General features: G+C 38.3%; 2 protein-coding genes across 2 annotated transcripts; both read right to left on the bottom strand.

Annotated features, from left to right (window-relative positions):
* Positions 1-3,493: 3,493 nt before the first annotated feature.
* On the bottom strand, positions 3,494-4,111 carry LOC112778068 (uncharacterized mitochondrial protein AtMg00810-like). Its single transcript, XM_025822435.1, has 2 exons — positions 4,002-4,111; positions 3,494-3,893 (listed from the first exon to the last, which is right to left on the bottom strand). Exons 1-2 carry the CDS (start codon positions 4,109-4,111, stop codon positions 3,494-3,496), a joined length of 510 nt encoding a protein of 169 aa, XP_025678220.1.
* An 8,573-nt stretch (positions 4,112-12,684) lies between these two features.
* LOC112778067 (uncharacterized) lies at positions 12,685-13,851 on the bottom strand. Its single transcript, XM_025822434.1, has 2 exons — positions 13,680-13,851; positions 12,685-13,592 (listed from the first exon to the last, which is right to left on the bottom strand). The coding sequence occupies exons 1-2, from the start codon at positions 13,849-13,851 to the stop codon at positions 12,685-12,687; spliced, it is 1,080 nt and encodes a 359-aa protein (XP_025678219.1).
* Between the last annotated feature and the right edge of the window lie 927 nt (positions 13,852-14,778).

Genomic DNA, 14,778 nt, shown 5'->3' with positions numbered 1-14,778 from the left:
AAGTTAAACTTTAGGGACGATTTTGTATGCAAAAAAGGTTAGGAATCTAAAAAAATTTCCAACCTATACCTTAGAGATCGAAATCGTACTTAACCCCTAAAACTTATAAATATCAGAAATTACTATAGAAATTTAGTCCAATTATTAATTGTATCAGAACTATCAGTATCCTTATAACTTGACTGGTTTCAACTTTCAACTGAGATATATTCTCACAATAAACATGCTTTTGAAAATCATAATAGTTGTGAGAAGAGTATGGAGAATTTTAAAACATACTAGTTACCAAAATTTAAAATAACAATTTAACTTTATATAAAGATAATTTACATTATAAAATATATTGAGATAATAAAAAATGACTATTAAATAATTCTGGATGAATATTATATTTTTATTTTAAAAAAAGAGTTAACTACTAATTCAGTATCCGAAAGATTCAAACGCTTATTAAAAGGTCTCTAAAAGATGTTATTAACAAAACAACCCTGAATAATTTGAAAATACGATAAAAATAATCAATAAATCTTATATTTTATAAATGACAAAAAAATTTCATATTTAACAAACGACCTATCTATATTATCTGAATTTTTGTGGTAATATTTGAATAAATATTTAAAAAATATACAAAAAAATTTAGAACGAAATTTAATCTCTAGATTTTTTTTATTTTTTAAAATAATGTGATTATTCACAATAATTTTTTTTTTAAAATTACTTGACATAAAACTACTAAAAATTTAAGAATAAAACGATTTTATTTTTTTAATAATGTTTACAAAAATTTATATCAAAATTTAATATCTAAAATTATTTTTTAAAATATATATCTAATATTTAATTTTTTTATCCTATTTTTTAATTTCTTAAAAGTTTATTTATCATTAACCAGTGACGGACCCAGAAAATTTTAGGAGTGGGGCAAAAATATATATATACTAAAATAAATTTTATTAAATATTATTAATTATATAGAGATATAAAAATTAAAGAGTTAGTGAACACTTTCATTCTTAAAATACTATTCATTATATATAATTTATAAAAAAACATTTTTATTTCTAAAACTTGAACTTAAAATATTTTAATTAAATTATAAATACCTTATTATCCTAACTAATTTTTATACACATTTAATAATAAAATACTGAATTAATTAGTATATTAGCACCTAATGATACACTAATATTTATAATTTGAAACTAGAATTATATATAAATACTAAAAAAATTAAATCTGTATACGAAAAGTATGTTTATATAAAATAACAGAAACATAATTCACAATTTTTTCTTTCTTTCTTTTTAAAATAATTAAATTTGTTATATATTTTTTAATTTAATTTTGATATAATGTTAGATGAAAGATTTTATACATCTGTTTAATTATGTATTGTAATTAAAATATTTTTCTATTACTATTTCTAAAAATAAAAAATATATTTTAAATTAGTAAATTAATCAATTTATTTTAAAATTTTATACGTAACATAGGTACATATAATAGAACAAAAGATAAAAATAAGTAATAAAAATGAATAAATCGAAAATAAAATAAAATATATAAAGTTACGAAGAAAATAAAATATTAGATTAATACCTAAACTACAGTTGTTTGAATTAAAATTTGCAATTGAAAATATCAAAAAGAGAAACAATTAAATTGAAAGATACATAAGGTCATGGAGAACTATATAAAAAACATAAAAAATTTAAAATTTATTTTTTGATGAAGAAAAGATGACCACTAGATAAGGAATAGAAAAAAAAAGTTGAAAATATAAAAATAAAAAGAGGGCTTAAGGGAATAAAGGAGTGACGACACAAGAATTAAATTTGATTAGGTTAAATAATAATCAAAATGATAGAGAAATAAAAAAAGTAAATTTAAAACTTTAGCTAATTGAGTTTAATTTATTTATAATGGAGTCATTTAAAATTTGAAGTGGGACATATTATATATAACTATATTTTAAAAAAAAAAATTAAAACACTGTGGGGGCAAGTGCCCCCTCTTCTTTGCTACTGGGTCCGTCCCTGTCATTAACATATTTTAAAATTATTTTTTGTGAATGATTGAATTTTTGAGTATTATTTTAATAAATTATTTTTAAAAAAATTATATAGGTTCTTGTGTCCAAACAATAAATGACGACGTGATGTTGTATTATAGATGGGTCCTCCAACACGAAGAGCAGTGGTGTCGGAATTATATTATTGGATGGTTCGAAGGGCACGGAGAGAGAGCAATTATTCAGGGTTTGGAGTAAGGTTGAGTATTGGCAAAGGAGGCACTGGAGCAAAGTAGCAAACAATCTGTTTTGAGTTTATTATTAAGAATTTATATATACATTTTTTTTTTAATTTTATGTACTTATATAGTTTTCAAACTTCAAAGTCGAAAGTAGTTTTTTGTATAACAATTTTTATTAAAAAAGAGATTTGTAGTATTATATTAATGTGTTACAAGAAAATTGTTTAGTTTTACTGTTTTAGCAATATATATATATATATATATATATATATATATATATATATATATATTATTGGTGTAACTGTCTTTTCATATACTATTTAAAGGGCTATTTAAAAGAAAAAAAGGCCAGATGATTTTTTTTACATTGAATGAATATATAAAATACTTATAATACTAATTACTTTCTGTATTAAAATTACACTTGTAAAAAAATTATATAACAGTAAGGTGGAGTGATAATAAGACAAGGTTGTGGTTGTTGGAGAAAGAAGCAACCTGGAAAAAGCGTCCCACAAAAGGTTTATAATTAGTGGTACAACATTTTTTATTTTTTTGAATAATCAGTTAACTAGTGTTAAAAATAAAAGAGTAATTTAAAAAATATATTATTAAGTGTGAATCGAAAGGTATAATATACAAGAGTATACATAGGTCCTTAGAAGAATTAAAGCAATAAAAGCATAAAATCCTACAATAAATACACATTTATGCTATATACATATAAATGATACTAACTGATCTTAATTGATCCTAATTATACTCTAATATCTCTCCGCAAATTCAAGTGGGAGCTAAAGATACCATCTTGAGTTTGGATACTAGAGTTCGAAAATGAGTAAGATGATGAGCCTTCGTGAAGATATCTGCAGTCTGATCCAGAGTTTCAATAGCTATGAGACGAACAACATCAATAAAGAGACGTTGTTGAACAAAATGACAATCAATCTCAATGTGTTTGGTGCGTTCATGAAAAACATCATTATGGACAATCTGTCTAGCTAGCACCGCGGTTGTCACAAAAAACATCAGTCGGGAATGATTGAGGAGTACCCAAGTCTTCGAGAAGCCAACGAATCGAGATAACCTCAGCAGTGGTGTCAGCGAGAGCACAGTATTCAGCTTCTGTGCTGGAGCGAGCAGTGAACATTTGCTTCTTGGCTCACTAGGAAATAAGAGAGTCACCAAGCAATAAACAATAACCAGTAGTAGAACGAAGATCAATGGGATCACCAGCTCAATCAACATTTGAGTACGCCTGAAGGGATAAAGATGAATGGGCAGAAAAATGAAGTCCATGAAACAGAGTGCCTTTGATGTAGCGAATAATGTGAAGAACGGCCGCATAGTGAATACTACGAGGAGATGACAAGAACTGCATAAGAACATGAACTGGATAGGCTATGTCTGGTCGTGTGACAGTCAAGCAGACAAGACCTCCAACTAACTGTCGATAAAGAGTAGGATTATCCAAAACAGTGCTATCTATAGGGATAAATCGAACATTAGGCTCAAGGGAAGTAGACTCAATGTGACTATCTATAATCCCGGCGCGAGCAACAAGATCTGAAGCATACTTAGCTTGAGAGAGATAGATACCCTCATCTATGGATAAGACCTCTAAACCAAGAAAATAACTAAAAGAACCAAGATCTTTCATCTCAAAAGTATGGTGAAGGGATGCTTTGAGATCAGAGATACCATCAACATCATCTCCAGTAATGATCATGTCATCATTAACATACAAAAGCAGAAGATCAACTCCATGTTCACTTTTACGAATAAAGAGAGCATTCTCACGAGGGCTGCAAGTGAAACCGAGATTACATATAGCGGTGCTGAACTTGTCAACCATTCACGAGGAGCTTGCTTAAGACTATAAAGTGCCTTACGAAGGAGACAGACTTTGCTAGAAGGACAAGGATAACCCGGAGGTGGTTTCATATAGACCTTCTTTTTCAAATCCTCATTAAGAAAAGCATTCTTCATATCCATCTGACTTAGAGACCATTTTTTTTACCGCAGCAATGGCAAGGAGAGTTCGAACAGATGTGAGACGAGCAACAGGAGCAAAAGTCTCTTCATAATTAATACCATACTCTTGTGTACAATCTTGAGCAACCAATCGTGCCTTATAACGGTCAATAGAACCATCAGAGCAAGTCTTGATCTTGTAGACCCATTTACTACCCACAATTTCCTGATTAGAAGGAGGATCAACTAAGTCCCAAGTGTGTGCTTTTTCAAGTGCCTGAATTTTTTCCTGCATTTCTTGCTACCAACTTGAATTTGTGGATACTTCTTTGAATGACATACGTTCATAGTGTGATGAAGAATAGTAGAAAAATAATGATAATAAAGATGAGGAGGTGGATTTCTTATCCTAGAAGAACGAGTAGAAGGAGAAGGCATGACAGCAGGAGCAGGATCATCGTCTGGTCTGGAATCATCAGGAGATGGAGAAGGTAGAAGAGTAGGAGACTGTAAAGGTTGACTTGAGATAAAACCTGTAGAATCATCAATAGGAGAAAGATCAACATTAGGGTTGGTAAAAAATGGTGACTAAAGAGGAGGAATGGACTCAAATGAGGAGAACCTAGAAAATAAGTGATGCTCTCAGAATACAACAAGGCGAGATATACGAATATGTCTAGAAAGAGGATCCCAACAATGATAATCCTTGTGTTTAGTGCCATAATCTAGGAAACAACACATGTGAGCCCGAGGTTCAAGTTTACTATGTTCATGAGGCTAAAGAAGAACAAAATAGACACAAACCAAAAACTCGAAGAGAACTGTAATCTGGAGAGGTATGATAAAGACGCTCAAAGGGAGTAATGTTACCAAGGACAAAAGAAGAAAGTCTATTGATAACATGAACAGCAGTAAGAACAGCTTCACCCCAAGTACGCTCAGGACACGAAGAAGAAATAAACATTGCATGAATAGAGTCAAGAATGTGATAGTGCTTGCGTTTAGCTCGTCCATTTTGTTGAGATGTACCAGGGCAAGAAAACTCAGACAAAGTACCATGTTCTACAAGAAAGGTTAAAAGTTTGGAGTCACGGTATTCCATAGCATTATCGTGTCAAAAACCTTTAATGACCTTGGAAAACTGAGTTTTAATCATAGTGGCAAAGTTAATATAAATCTGAGGTAGCTCATGGCGATTAGATATCAAATAAACCCAAGTAAAGCATGAATAATCATAAATGAAAATGACAAAGTATCGAGCCCCTCCCATAGAAGCGGTGGGAGTAGGATTCCAAATATCAGAATGGATAAGATCAAAAGGAGAGCATGCAAGAGATGAATTATTGTGAAAATATAAAGCAGGTTGTTTGACAATTTGACAAGAAATGAATCAAAAGACTCATTATTAACCTGACCCAAAACTCTATGAAACACAAGAGGATGTAATTTTCCTAAGGAGCTATGGGCAAGATAATGATACAAGTAAAGGGTAGACGGAGAAGAAGCAACACAGAGTTTTGACACAGGATGAATATGAAGATTCTCAAGTTCAAACAACCTTCCGATCTTACGTCCAGTCCCGATGATTTGTCCCGTGCGATGATTCTGTACACGACAACTAGAAATGAAAAAATTGACATCAAAACTGAGATCAACAAGTTGACCAATAGAAATAAGATTAAAGTTCAATTTTGGAATATAATGAGTATCAGGGAGATTAAGAGTTGACTGAAAAATAGAACCCTTGTGTGTCGCATGCAAGAGGGAACCATCAGCAGTATTGATAAAAAGGGCATTTGTAGTTGTAGACAAAGACGAGAAAAGATGATGCAAAGGAGACATGTGATGAAAGCAACCGGAATCAAAATACCATGTAGAATTACCTGAAGGAGTAGAACAAGCAGTAGGAGTATTACCAGAAAGGGAGAAAAGATGCTTAAGAAGAAATACAATATCAGATAAAGAGATAGGAGACATGTTGAGAGGAGCAGAGTTAGTAGATTCAGTAGCAGCAGCATCAGTAGAAGTAGACACATTCTTGGAGAAGTTAGGACGAGAATGATACTTTGAGTTGATCAGGACGTGGTAGACAAGTAGGACAGTTAGTAATCAAATGTCCTGAGAGCTTGCAATAATGGTAGAATAGTTGTGGATAATTGTAGCTAATGTGACTTTTTTGTTAGCCTTTGCGACATTCAATAGAAGGACAATCTGAGAAGAGGTGTCCAGAACGGTTACAGTTTTGACAGAATTTACCCTTTCTGTCTGTGGCAGCAAAAATATCTGATATTTCAATAATAGTAGATACAGAGATCGAAGAGAGGAGAAAAAAATGCAAATTCAGGGCAAAAAAAATGAGAAAATAAAGGGCAAAATTGGAAAGAGCTCACTAAAAAACCTTAGGGAGAGTCCAATTGTTTGCCACGTCAGAAGTCACGTCAGCCAATAAAGGACACGTGTCAGCGTCTAAACCACAACTAGAAAATTGCTTATTACAGATGGATTTACAGACAGATTTGGTCTTCATTACAGACGGATTTTTGGTTATCAACGAAATTACCGACGGTTTTGTCCCTCTATAGAAGCTTCATCGGAAATTACTTACTGACAAATTTTTTCCGTCGATAATTTACCGACAGATTTTTTTCCGATACCGACAGAATTTCCCTCGGTAATGGTCTCCCATTCGCTAAAAAATGGTCAGATTTTCTGACAGATTTTTCCGTATTAATCATCACTTCCATTTTGCTTAAACCGTCTGATTTTCTGATAGATTTTCTATCGATAACTAGCGTCAGATTTTCTGGCAGATTTTTTGTCGGTAATTAGAGTCTTGGGAAAGCATTTTCAAACTCTAAATACAGACAGAAAATTTGTCTGTAAATTCATCAATAAGGTAAAATAGGATTTTTTTAGATTTTTTCATTGCAAAAAAATCTGTTTTCATACAAAATAAATATAAATTTAATGAATACAAATTTTTATCTAACTTGTATTTGAACATTTATAATATTTTAAAAAATAAACAAGTTTATCGTATTATCAAACTAAAATAAAATATTAGTATCAAAAGAATGTCTATAATAAAGAGTGTATGCATAGTTGGATTGTTTTACAAGACCCTAATTACGAAAACCCTAGCTGAGCTACAGCACCAATAATTTGAAGTAATGGTCAGTAACTATTAACCAAGATCTTCATTCGGGTTCTTACATGTTACAGAACAACCTTCAAACAGAAAAAAGTTATAGGGTGAATTCTTTTCTAAACACTTTGTTGAATCATTTTAGCTACAGCAATTCATGGCAGCAAATATTAGGCTAACTAAGGTATGATGTAAGCAAACCAGTGTAAGCGACAAACAAGACTGGCATGTGATTACCTACATACACCTTCCTCAAAGAATACAAAATTCATATTCCTATGTACATCAAATCTTCTTCCACTATGTTTAATGGAAGTGAATATAATGGCCAGCAAGATATCAACATGGTTCCATAGAAATTGCACATGCATAAGCATTCCAATACTCCAGAGAAAAATAGTTGTAAATAGGTTTTGAATTGGTTCCACCTATATATAATGTGAAAGCATAATCAGAAAACTGCAATGAACTTCACAATTCAAAAACAAAAAGTAAATAAACACGAGAATGATACTTGATCTAAAGTATGTTGAGCAAAATTTGTTGTAGAAACCATAACAGCAACCATAAATAAACCCACCTCAAGACCAAGGCCGAGATTATCACTGCACTGGAAAGATATTAAAGAAAGTTAACAAAATGCATAGAATCACAACTAATTGTTTACTCTAACAAACTGTGTATAAACAGATGTTAGACAAGGCCATTAGGCTTTGAATTGTTTTAGAAAAGCAATATGGAATGGCACACAAATAAAGGAAAACTTAGCATATGGTTTTCTTATCCATGCAGAGCGTAAGAGAAAGCAACATAGTAAACCCACAGTGCAATCCTGAATATACAAGTGTTGAACAAGGACTAAGAAATGGACAAGTCAAACCTTAGACATTACTTTATGAAAATCTAACAAGTTATCATTTAACGGTCAACCAAAAAAAATACCTGGATATACAATATTTTTTGGTTTGGAGAAACATGAAAAACATACGACTGCTGTTGATGACATGGAGAGAAATGAGCCAACGAAAACACCTTCAGACAATTTGGCTCCAAATATATGCAAAAAAAGTGGAAAATGATGTTCAGAACCCATCTCTACTCAATCATAAATGCTTAGTTCTATTGAAGACCATAACATATACACTTAGCACCATACACGTACAACTTAAAAGTTACACAAGCACAGCTTGCTTCAGCGAAAATGATAGTGAGTTGTTGAGAACAACATACCTGTACCATTATTAAATAAAGTTATCCAATATTTTTTTTATTTCAATTAGTATTCAAAACATTATTAAATAAAGTCAAAGAACAAAAGAATATGAATGCCTAATGCTAAATTTTCATTTAAAAGTTGATATAAAATAAAAACTAAAATTCTCAAATAGAATATCATGAAAGTTTATGAAAATCTGTTGGATGCAGGTGGAAAAAATCTAAAGGAAAATAATTTAATTAATGAATAAGGGAGAAAAAGCAAAAGAAAAATAATTGAATTGGTGAACTCATTTCTGGAAATGATAAATTTTCCTCTCGAGTGTCCAATCAACTCCAATAAACTCCTTCTCATCAGTCACATAAACTTTTATTCCTATAAAAGTATTGTTTGGGGCCTGAGTGATTTCGGGTGCTCGACGGGTCGGGGGACAATGAGAGGATGAGCGGATGAGGCCTTGGGCTAACTTGGAGCCGGTGTGGAGATGCGGGTCGAAAAGCTAACGACGACGGAGGTGGTGTGGATGGGGGGAGGGTGTGGCCACCTGCAAGGACACTCCGACGATCAAGTCAGTGTCCGTATGAGGTGATAGCCAAATTAGGTAAGATGTTACGTCCTTTGGGGGAAGAGCTGGCCTCTTCCCTTATATACTATGCTGGATGGGCCCATAGGTGACCTAGCCCACTGGCCAGGGAGCTTCCATGAGCTGTCCTGATCCACGTGGGGGGAGCAGGTCGTTCTGGTTTTCCGGGTCGGGGCTTTGGGTGCTGCCCCGAGGGTACCGACCCGACCGGTCGTTGGGCGTGGTGACTTGGGCCGCCCAGTTGGCGAGTCGGGCGCGCTTTGAGTCGGGTGTTGGGAACCGACCTGTCGGGTTTTCCCTGTTGTGAGGGACGGATTCGGCTTGGGTCGGAGGTGGGGCTCCGACCGTCGACCGGTTGGGCTGAACTCATGGCGGTCCGTAATAGTGCCCCCAACGTGCCAGCCTTGAGGTTCGAAGCTCGTGGCTGGGCGCGTTTGTCCTACTCGCCGAGTCGAGATGTGTTCCTCTTCTCGGAAGCTCGTTGATGGCGTTCGTATTCCTCATGCGTGTCTGGTTCGCTTCTTCGCTGGTGCTGTCTCCTTGGCTTCCGCACTGGGTATTAAATGCCCATCATTTCATGATTTGAAATTCGCGTGAAATGATGATTGTGCCCCTGCCTTTTGGCGCTCCTCCTCGACGGTTACGCTTTTTGCCCTCTTTTTATTTTTATAACTTCCTTATTACTCCATTCTTCTTTTCTTCTTCTATTTTCTCATAATGCTGTTGCTTCCGTTCTCTTTTCTGCTTTCGCTGCTGCTTCAATCTTCTCCCAGTTTTTGTTGCTGTTTCAACCTTCGGACTATTTCTTCGACTTTCCCTGGTATGTTGTGTTTATGGTTTTCCTTGCTTGCTTTCCCTTTGTGCGTTTCTCCTTATGCATGCCTGGGTTTTTGCTTGTTTTGGTTGTGTTTTCTTTTAGAGGGGGCGCCACTAGGTATTTTCTTAGCTTTTGCCTAGGCTCAGTGTTAGTATAAGGGTGCATAGAGGGTGGTTCAGGGAGTTTGTAGCTTGCTTTTCTGGTTTTTTGGGTTCCCGACCTCCCGTGCTGACTGAGTGGTGCCCCTGCTGTAGGTATGGCCAAGCGTCCTATGATTCCAAACATGGCTCAGCGGCCGCTAGCCGACTTCGTTGACCACTATGCCTGGGTTACTTCCGACGTGAAGGATACCCCATCCGGGGTTACCCGAGAGAGCCTCCATGAACTTCGCCAGGCTAGACTCTTGTGTGGAGGGGGTCCCGAGGAGGCGTTCTATCAGGTCTACGTTCCTGCTGACCGGGAACGCATATGCCATAAAAAAATTGGTGTCTCCTCATGTGGTCGACTGGTTATGGGTTTACAGACCCATGTTTACTACTCTGGGAGTTCGCCTTCCGTTTTCCCCCTTTGGGATGGGTTTGTTAAATCGGTGCGATGTTGCTCGTCGCAGCTGTACCCGAATAGCTGGGCCGATATTCACTGCTTTGAGATGGTTTGTGAGTATATGGAGATCCCGACCTCCGTGCATGTCTTCCTCTATCTCTTCCTCCTTACCAATCCCTCTCGGGAGGGGAAGACAAAAAAGGGGTATATGTCCTTCAGGGCTCAGCAAGGTCGTAGGATCTTTGGCCTCTTCGAGGACTCCTTTCATGGTTACAAGTCGACTTTCTTTAAAGTCAGACCGGTTGAGGGCTATCAACCTTTTTGGCTAATTGTCGAAGGAGAGAGACGGATCCCGACCTATTGGAGCTTTGGTGCGGGGTCTGATTACTTAATCAAAATATCCTATGATTGGTTGAGCTCGGAAGAGCGTAATATTGCCGACATCTTGTTGGCCATTTTTGGTGAGAAAAATCTTAATCCTCATATGGTTATGGGGGATCGGGAGATCGGTCGGTCGTATGTTGGTAAGTTTCTTTGTTTTCTTGTATTTTACTTAGTGTTTCACTTTTCCGCTTGCTCACATTTTGTTTTTGTTGTGTAGTTTCCATGGCTGGTGGGAAGACTACTATGGCTGATCTGATGAACCTCATTCAAGGGAGTGATGAGGACTCTTCGACGACTTCTTCGGTGGATCATGGTCAGGAGGTCGCTGGCGAGGTTAGTGGTTAGGTCGCTGGGGCTGACCAGGGGCAGGTAGAGACAGCTGAGGTCCCTCCTGAGAACACTTCGAGGAACCCAAATGTTGAGGAGGAGGTCCCCTTTGAGGAGGAGGGTCTGGGGTCTGGTGATGACGATCTTCAGATCGTTAGTCCCCAAAGAAGAGAAAGCAGGACTCAGGGAAGGCTCTTTCTGTCATGGAAAAGAATTTCGATGCTGGGGGTTTCATTGAGTCCCAATTGCTCCCTGGTACCGAGGAGTTTTTACGAGATGCCGACCTTTCAGGCCAAGTAAGATGGATTTATCGCAGCCTTCTCCGAGCTGCCGCCATTGCCAAGAAGGTGGAACCTATCTTGGAAAATATTCATGTTTTGGAGGGGAAACTTCGGAGCTCCCAAAAGGATCTGACGGACTCGAGATCTCGGGAGGAGTCTCTGAAGAAGAAGTTGTCTGAGCAGGAGGAGAAGGTGAAGGAGGATGCCAAAGAGATTAACAAGTTGGTAGAGCGGGACCTCTCTTTGATGAAAGATTTGAATGCTTCTCGTGGTGAAACTGCTGCTGATGAGTAGAACCTTTTTAGGTCGACCGCTCGTCGTTTTGCTGTTTTGTTGTATTGGCGTATATCTTGCGAAAGACAAAGTTACTGCATATGCATATATAAAACTTAAAACAAAGGAATGATGTAATCTATAATTAAAAGATGGAAGTAAAAAAAGAAATGGAAAAGAAATTAAAGTGTTGAGGGAGCGGGGTTGTTAGGTCATGTGGTCGCTTCTTCTTATGAGTAGAACCTTTTTAGGTTTGCCATGTTCCATGTCCTCGGTACCTCGCTTCCATCCAACCTCTCTAGCTTGTAGGTGCCCTTTCTGAGGACTTCTCTTACCCTGTAAGGTCCTTCCCAGTTCGCGGCCAACTTGCCTTCTCCTGGGGTTGGCGTTCTTATGTCGTTGCGTCGTAAGACCAGCTCACCTTCCTCGAGGCTTCTTTTTAGCACTTTGTTGTTGTACCTTAAGGCTATCCTTTGCTTGATTGCCGTCTCTATCAGATGTGCCATCTGTCTTGTTTCGTCAACCAGGTCCTTCTCGATTGCCTCGTCTCCTCCTCCAAGGAGTAACCTTGGACTCGGCTCCCCTATTTTGAATGGGATGATTGCGTCGACCCCGTATGTGAGTCGGAAGGGGGTTTCGTCGGTAGATGATTGGGGGGGAGGTTCTGTAAGACCATAAGACTGAGGCTAGCTCGTCTGCCCATGAGCCCTTCTTCCCTTCAAGTCGTTTCTTTAGCCCTTTTAAGATAACTTTGATGGCTGCTTCTACCTGGCCGTTGCTCTGGGGATGCTCGACTGAGAAAAACTTTTGCTTGATTCCTAGTCCTGAGAGGAATTCTTTGAACTTCTTGTCGGTGAACTGTGTCCCATTATCCGATATGATGGATTATGGGATTCCGAATCTGGTAAGTACTTGCCTCCACATGAACTTTTGACAATTTACTGAAGATATGCTGGCTAGTGGTTCAGCTTCCACCCATTTGGTATAGTAGTCTATGGCTACTATTAAGTATTTCACTTGTCCTGGCCCAGGTAGGAATGGCCCTAAGAGGTCGACTCCCCATTGGGCGAAAGGTTGTGGAGACATCATCAAACTGAGTTCTTCGGGTGGGGCTTTATGGAAGTTGGCGTTTTCTTGGCATTTTTTGCATTTTTTGACGAACTCCTGAGCATCCGACATTATTGTAGGCCAATAGTATCCTGCCCAGACAATCTTTCTTGCTAACGACCTTCCCCCGATATGGTGGCCACAACACCCCTCACGGACTTCGCTTAGGACGTAGTCCATTTGGTCGGGGCGTAGGCACTTGAGTAGGGGTTGGTGGAGCCCTCGCTTGTATAACTGCCCTTGTATGATCACATATTTGGGAGCTTCTCTCTTGGTGGCTTGTGCTTCTTTCTCGTTCTCGGGGGCTTCACCGTGTTCCAAGTATCGGAGGATAAGGTCCATCCATGAGTGGGGGCTTGGCATTTGGGTTGTGCACAAGATGATTGCTGGTTCAGTTGCCAGCCCTTGTATTAGAGACCTGTTTCCCGTTCCGGGTTTGGTGCTCGCAAGCTTGGAGAGGAGGTCTGCTCGGGCATTTCTTTCTCTAGGGACATGCTGGATCACGACTTCCTTAAAGCTTTTGCATAGCTCTTTTACCTTCTCTAGGTATTTTTGTAGTAGTGTGTCCCTGGCCTGGTAGCTGCCATTTACCTGGGAGGTGACGACCTGGGAGTCGCTGCTAACTTCTACCCTTGATGCTCCAACTTCTCTGGCTAGGATTAGTCCTCTTATCAGTGCTTCGTACTCTGCTTGGTAGTTGGAGACTAGGAAATCGAACTTGATCGACTATTCGTAAGCTACTCCTACCGAGTTCTCGAGGATGATTTCGGCACCTCCAAACATTTGGTTGGATGCTCCGTCAATGTAGAGCTTCCACCGTGTGCTTGGTATGTCAGCTGTTTCCCCCGTGACTTCTACTAGTAAGTCAGCCATTGCTTGGGCTTTAATTGCCTGCTTGGGTTCGTACTGCAAGTCATACTGAGACAGCTCTACTGCCCATGCCATCATTCTCCCTGCAAGGTCAGGTTTCTGGAGGACTTGTCGTATGGCCTGGTCAGTTCTTAGGATGATTACGTGCCCTTGGAAGTATTGCTTTAGCCTTCTGGACGAGGTTAGTAGGGCTAAGCCAATTTTTCCAGTTTGGTGTACTTCAGCTCCGCTCCTTGGAGTACCTTGCTGATGAGGTATATTGGGTGCTGAGTCTTGTCTTCTTCTCGGATAAGGACTGCTGCCATGGCTTGTGTGGTTACCACCAGATATAGGTACAGAGGTTCTCCTTCTCTAGGTTTACTGAGCACGGGAGGTTCCGAGAGTATCTTTTTAAAATGGCTGAATGCCTCTTCGCACGCCGGGGTCCACTCGAAGGCGATCCCTTTCTTCATTAGATTGAAGAATGAGATGGCCTTTTCTGCCGAGGCTCCGAGGAATCGGGACAAAGCCGTAAGTTTCCCAGCGAGTCGTTGAACGTCTTTGACGCATCCTGGGCTTGTCATATTGAGGACGGCTTCGCACTTGTCTGGGTTGGTCTCTACCCCTCTTTGCGTTTTATCATGAAGCCTAGGAATTTCCCTGCTTCCATGGAAAATGCGCATTTGAGTGGGTTGAGCCTCATCTTGAATTTCCTTATTGCCTTGAAGACAGCTTGGAGGTTGTCTATAAGGCTGTTCGGTTCTGCTGTCTTCACCAGGATGTCGTCGACGTAAACTTCTACCGTTTTACTGATGAGGTCGTGGAAGACCTTGCTCATTAGCCTTTGGTTGGTGGCTCCTGTGTTCTTTAGTCCGAATGACATTACCTTGTAGCAGTAGGTGTCCCCTGGCGTTATGAACGCTGTTTTGTCTTCATCAGATCGGTGCATAGGGATTTGGTTATAGCCAGAGTACATGTCCATGAAGCTGAGGAAGCGATATCCTGCTGCCGAATCCACCAAGG

Source organism: Arachis hypogaea, chromosome 19 (assembly GCF_003086295.3).
Source record: "Arachis hypogaea cultivar Tifrunner chromosome 19, arahy.Tifrunner.gnm2.J5K5, whole genome shotgun sequence".
Taxonomy (NCBI): domain Eukaryota; kingdom Viridiplantae; phylum Streptophyta; class Magnoliopsida; order Fabales; family Fabaceae; genus Arachis; species Arachis hypogaea.
Note: the sequence above shows the minus strand (reverse complement) of the source record. Positions and strands in the feature narration are given on the sequence as shown.

Bases quoted from the DNA above. Each gene is read 5' to 3' on its own strand.
- LOC112778067 (XM_025822434.1), bottom strand. From the start codon at position 13,851: ATGGCATGGGCAGTAGAGCTGTCTCAGTATGACTTGCAGTACGAACCC. The intron at 13,593-13,679 runs GTGCCGAAATCA...ACTACCAAGCAG, and splicing joins ATCCAACCAAATGTTTGGAG to AGTACGAAGCACTGATAAGA.
- LOC112778068 (XM_025822435.1), bottom strand. From the start codon at position 4,111: ATGGTTGACAAGTTCAGCACCGCTATATGTAATCTCGGTTTCACTTGC. The intron at 3,894-4,001 runs GTATGTTAATGA...TGGTTCTTTTAG, and splicing joins GGAGTTGATCTTCTGCTTTT to TTATTTTCTTGGTTTAGAGG.